The 6561-nt window shown below is 38.4% G+C and overlaps 1 protein-coding gene across 1 annotated transcript; it reads left to right on the top strand.

Moving 5' to 3' along the window:
* Positions 1 to 653: 653 nt before the first annotated feature.
* On the top strand, positions 654 to 3832 carry LOC126807990 (cytochrome P450 2D3). The gene has a single exon (XM_050533007.2). The coding sequence runs from the start codon at positions 927 to 929 to the stop codon at positions 2433 to 2435; it is 1509 nt and encodes a 502-aa protein (XP_050388964.2). The 5' UTR covers positions 654 to 926; the 3' UTR covers positions 2436 to 3832.
* Positions 3833 to 6561: the final 2729 nt, after the last annotated feature.

Below are 6561 nucleotides of genomic sequence, written 5' to 3'. Positions count from 1 at the left end.
TTATTTTGCGACCGACTGCACTGATTTTGCGACCGACTATTTTTCTTTTACTGGGGGGGGGGGGGGGGGGCATTCAATATCATCCAAAGTCTTCCACATTGAAAACACGAATTATTTGTCAATTTAAATCAACATTGATGATGTGATCTTACCGGGAAAAGATGGGCTTCTGATAACCACAATTTAAGACAAAAAAAAACATTTTGCCATTGATGCACGAATCGTGTACCTTAATGCGTTGCAGTGCCATTTGTAACAAGGGAATCGATAAACGAGGCTAGATATTTTACAAGTCATGTTAAACGGTGAACGCATATTCTTATCTGGAGAACATGAGCAATAAACTGGAATAACCAGGCGCTAGAGATTCCCATTCGGTTGAGATCTCTTGCGTATTTCGCCGAACATAACTGATGATTTGAAATTAAGAGTAAAAATGGAAAAGCGTGAATGCAAATCAGTTTTCATACATTCAGATTATTATATACGTTGCGTCCCATATGTCTCAATTTCTAGGTCCCAAACATTAGCGGTTTAGCTCCTTTAACACACGAGACATCTGCATGTCAAGATAAAATTTAATACTAAGCGATCATTCAACCTATATTTAAAAGTGTGTCATAGCGTCCAAGACCCGAGACGCTGTCGGTATATCTAAGAGGCCTGTATTGAGTTGATGCCTATGGTTTATATACGTATACAGCTGACAAAGTATAAAGTCAGTGCACGTAGACATATATACGACGTTTATATGCTATTATAGTTCATGATATTTAAACATACAGCTGACCAAATCTGCCAACTGAATGTGGATATATCTCAAAGGCATATATGCTATTATAGTTCGTAGTTTATAAAGATACTAGATGTGGATATATAATTCAAGGACATATAATTGTGATTGTTTGTGATCTACATTTATAAATATGATTAACGTATGGGATATTATAGCAGTATTTACTGATGTTACAACAATTTTAATGACTCTTGTTCTCTTATTGGTTATCGGATATGTTATCTCAATGCAGGAACGATCTGGGATACCTCCTGGACCACCATTTTGGCCAGTTGTGGGAAACATGTTGGATATTCGAGGCAAACTCGTAGGTAAGAGACATAAATATTATGCAGAACTTCAAGAAAAATATGGCGATATTTTTCGAATTTATTTTGCTGACCAGTTGTTGATAGTTTTAAATGATTTCGAATCTATTGAGGAGGCATTTGTTAAGCAACGTGATCTTTTCAGTACCCGGCCAGTAGAAAAGTTATGGGTTGTGAATCAGGCAGGAAAAGGTGGACACGGGATAATCTGGGCGAGTGGTCAAGAATGGAAAGATGCGAGAAGAATGTCGATTCATACTCTTCGTGATCTAGGAGTCGGAAAATCTAGACTGGAAGAAAAGATTAAGGAAGAAATTGAAATCGTTCTGGACAGTTTTACACAATCTACAGGAAAACCAATTAACGTCCATGAAATTTTGAGGAAAGCTTCAACCAACATTATCTGTATAGTAGTATTTGGCGAACGGTATGATTATGGGGATCCAGCATTTATTCAAATCCTTAAAGTACTAGATGATGGATTTACTGATATGGTGCTTCATACACCTGTTCATAGATTTCCTCTGCTTCGATTCATACCTTTCATATCTTCTAAAATGGTGTCGGTGAAGACTGCCTATTTGAAGGTTGTGGAGATTATTGCTCAACGCATTGAGAAACGTAGACAGGTTTTCGATAAAAACGCTATACAGGATTTTATCGATGTGTATTTGGATATGTCTGCTGGCGGCGAGTTCAGTACCATCACAGAAAGCAACACGAGAAGGGCCATTTCGGATCTAGTATTTGCTGCTTCTGATACAACAGCCACGACTCTTGATTGGGCAATGCTCTTCATGGTCCTTCATCCGGAAGTCCAGAAGAAATGCCAAGAGGAAATCGACAGTGTAGTCGGTGATGGAAGAATGGTCGATTGGTCTGATAAGTCTAAATTGTCGTATAACGAAGCAACACTTCTAGAAGTACAACGCCTCTCAAGCGCAGTACCCATGTCTGCTCCGCACACTACGAACAAAGATACCGTAGTTAAAGGATATCTTATCCCAGAAGGTTCTTTGGTTTATGCAAATTTGTACGCCTGTCATCGTGATTCTAGATACTGGAAGGAACCCTTGGAGTTTAAACCAGAACGGTTTTTGGATATCTCGGGAAAAGTATCCAAACAGCCTGCTGCATTTATACCGTTTTCAATAGGTCCACGGATTTGTGCAGGTAAAATACTGGCAAGAATGGAACTTTTTCTATTTTTCACCAACATCTTACAGAGGTTCACCGTTTCGACTCCCTCCACTGAGAAACCCAGTACTGATGGAATTTGTACAGTGGTTATTTCGACACCAGAATATACTCTCATCGGAACACGTCGATAAGTTTTCTGTAAATTCATTAAAACAAACATATTGGCTGGCTTAGTTACCTTTTTCTGATTTTAATGTATGTTAATAATGCGATCGGTCTATTCATCCACGCTTACTCATATAACGGTTTTCGCCGATTTTCCCAATTTTTTTTTAAAGGGAATGTCGATTTACAGAGTGTAGAGAGAGAGGTGAGGTTTAACGCCTATTCGACACAAACTAGGTCACACAAACTAGAGAGGGGGGGGGGTAACGTCCAATCGACAAAAACTAGGCCATTTCGGGACTAACTTGATTCAGTTTTATTTCAATAATTCGCTCGTGGGTAGGGTCATTAGTAGTGCTGAAAACAGTTGGACAGGCAACCCTGACCATTGTCACGTACAAGTGGGGGCTCGAAACCACGCTGCGTTACCCATTCGACCACCCAACCCCCCAGAAGGATGTATGTTACCTTGTAAACTGTTGGAATAACGTCTTGTGAGACGTTTAGACATTGAATAGTCTCTACGCATTTCAAGTAAACACCCTTTTATCGCCCGCCTTAAAACAAAGCATGTCCACCAAACCTGAAAGATGATTTATATTGAAACCATTTTCTTGCAGACTAAGCGAACGGGGTCTTCCCATATCGCCGACTCACCGAGTTTTGGAAAGTCGACCGCGGCACCCTTTGATGGGATTAAAACGGATTAAAAGCGTTAATAAGGCAGGGACCAGTCATTATTATTATAGTTCACCGAAATTGATTTTTATCAGAAGTCGACTCACTCACTAATTAATAAAATTAATTGGAAAAGCTCATCCTAATATTTTTGAAGTGATGGCATTTTTGCAAGAAGGGCAAAAGACGATTGAAATTCAGTTACTGCAGTATGCAAGTGGCCAGCGACAACCACCCAAAAAGAAAAAAATACACCGATATCAACAGGAAGATTCCAAGCATAGATATGAACAAGGAAGACTGAATTTATTAGAATTTTTGGACTATGTTGGACACTTTATGCGTGCAAAAATTTAAAATTTTGTTATGTTAGGTGTTAAAGATTGTTATAAATTAAAAAAAAAATAATGCTCCCAAAATTATCCGTTAAATGAGGTTTATCCTTCAGCTTGGGTCTAATGTTCTTAGCCACTCATTCCCATAACGTCAACCCAAATTTTTCCCCTAAAACTCAGTGAGTCGGCGATATGGGAATGAACCAAGCGAACATATCTCGCTAAAAGGGGGCGGGGAAAGAGAAAGACTGTAAATAACTGGTGAACGAGATTACTAGATCATGCGTGAACTATTTAGTCAGATTCAACGCCATAAAATCGTGCGTGCTCCAATTTAGGTGTGGTTCAAAGGTCGAGAGCAACAGATTAAATGTGCATTATGTAAGATATTATTATGTAAGTTTCAGGTTGATACCTTAATGTAGACATTTGATATTCATTAAGCTATTGTTCTAAATTACAAAATTACTTTTATATGATATAGTGTCTTTTGGGTAGAATATTTACCTTTTCTTTATTTTTTTTTTTTTTTTTTTGTTTTTTTTTTTTTTGTTAAACAAAATAATAATGATATTAACCTTTGCAAAGAAATATAATAGAAAATGAATGCATTGAAAACTGCATTCAAATTATGCATGTTACTTAAACGATTAAACATTTTAACAAGATTTAGAATAAACTGGTCTTGTCTGTCGAGTAACATTGCTACGATAACAAACGAAATCTCGATTATCCAGTATAACGTTTGCCGATTACACGGGCCGGATGATCTAATCTATTTAGTAACTCTGCGATCCCAAGGTATAGAGAGTTGGTGTATGCAGTTCAAACCCATTTCATTTCATTCTAAGTGATGATTGGCTTGCTATAGGAATACATGTTTAAATAATGATTTATAAAACGTTTAAAGAGAGAGAGAGAGAGAGAGAAATGGGGTTTAACGTCCACTCGACACAAACTAGGTCATTTCGGGACTAACATATGGTTTAATTTTATTTCAATAATTCGCTTGCGCATAGGGGTCTTTAGCAGTGGGAGAAAACCGGAGGACCCAGAGAAAACCCACGAGGTTGGACAGGCGACCCTACTCTTAGTCACGTACAACCGGGGATTCGAAACCACGCCAGTCGACTCAATGACAGACTTTATGATACAGCGCGCGCACGCTAACCATTCAGCCATCCACCCCCCCCCCCCCCAAAAAAAAAACCCCAAACATTTAAAGCATAAATTGTTATAGATAGGGAAATCACATCATGCCCTATTCACGACAAGCGCCACTAATCAGCGTTAAATAGATAGATTATTCGAACCGGTATCAAATTGGGTCGTTAAACATTATGTAAGCATCTTTCTGGCAAATCAGAACACCCTATGTAACTATGATTCAGAAAATTTCCCTCATAGTACACTGTATGCCCGTCTTCATTAGCCATGTTTAGGAGCAGGGCCCTGTTTCACAAAAACTTAAATCTCCTTATAATCGTCTTAAACTAAAATTCCATCCTAACTTAAGATAGATGCCTTTCACAAAACGATTTTAAGCATTTTAGATAAAATCCACTAAAATAATATTGTAAGTTAAAATTCTATCTTAACTTAAAATAGTGGCGTTTCACAAAGCTATTTTAGGGACAATTTTAACTAAAATCAATTTTAACTTAGGACAGCCGTCACCCTCTCCTAACTTAAAATCACGACATTAACAAACATTGATTAGAGCTACGTTGTGGGATCTATTGCGACATATGGATATATTTGGAATAATGATAATATTGCCAATGGTTGTATAATTTAAACATACTATCATTCACAAAAATAATTTTCATTCATTGTTTTTTTCATTGCATGGGAAATATAGCTGCTACCCACCCGTTTATTTTATTGTAAGGCAATATAAGCAATTAGATGACGCCCCAAATTAAAACCCCAAGAACGAAAAAAAACCTCAAAACTCTTTGTTACTATTTTATATATTACCATGATTCAAGTATAAATAATATTTTTTTCAAATAATTAATAGACCCCCCCCCCCCCAAAAAAAAAAAATCCTTAAAAAATCTAAACACACTTCATAGTCTATCTAATTTCTAAAAAAAAAAAAAATTTGTAGGCCTTCAATTGTTTAAAATGAGAGAGAGAGAGAGGGGGGGGGGTGAGGGGGGCTTTTCGGGACTAATACATGGTTCGCTGTTTATACTATCGATTTTAGCCGATATCTAAATGTACAAACATATTTACAGAGGAGTGCTGGGTGGGTAGGCAGGTTAGGCAACTCTGTCCTCAAAAATGCAAAAACAGAAATTATCTGAGATTTCCTACCGGCGTGGCCATGTTCCTTGCCTCCCCAAAAAGTGCCCTCATTTCGTTTTGTTCTCGGTTGTTGCTAGCTATGTCCATGTTCAAATCTTCAAGACTTCATCATAATCCCTCAACCAAGTATCAATGTATGGTATGTCATGGCTCAGATACGTCAAATCTATTCTAGCACTGAACTAAACAATTGTTCTGCCTACCCTCCTTCGGAGGCTCCAGCACGCCTCTACATAATTATGTTAATTTCTGCGTTTGGCGTTGTTGCTGTCAAGCGGGATGGGGGCGGGAGTGTTGTTTTATTGTTGAATTCCTCATCAGTCTGCGTCCTCAGTTCTCATAAAACGGGACTATACGGTCATAATGTTACTGATGTATTACCAATCATGTAAATCTTGGTGATGACAGGTTGGAGAGGATATTTAAATCTCACAACATGACGGTAGATGTAGATTCATGACTAGTCGTGCTTGTTTGTTGTTTGAATTGTATATAGCATTAAACCGATTTCTCTTTCTATTATTGGAGATCACGGTGGCTAAGTGGGTAAGACGCTGGCTCGCTAGCATGGAGGTCGGGTGTTCGATCCCTGCATTGGTCGAGAAAGTTCATCCAGATTTTCCGGCGTGGTTTCCCCTTGTCAGTGATGCAGGACGGAGGGCCTGACAAGGACAGCTGTCTAGTCGTTCGGATGAGACGAAAAACCGAGGTCCCGTGTACATTGGCGTGCATGTAAAAGATCCCTTGACAGTTGGGATTCGATATAAGAATAGGCAACATTTCCCTCATAGCACACTGTACGGCGTATGTCCGTCTTCATTAGCCC

Source organism: Patella vulgata, chromosome 9 (genome assembly GCF_932274485.2).
Source record: "Patella vulgata chromosome 9, xgPatVulg1.2, whole genome shotgun sequence".
NCBI classification, from domain to species: Eukaryota; Metazoa; Mollusca; class Gastropoda; family Patellidae; genus Patella; species Patella vulgata.
Note: the sequence above shows the minus strand (reverse complement) of the source record. Positions and strands in the feature narration are given on the sequence as shown.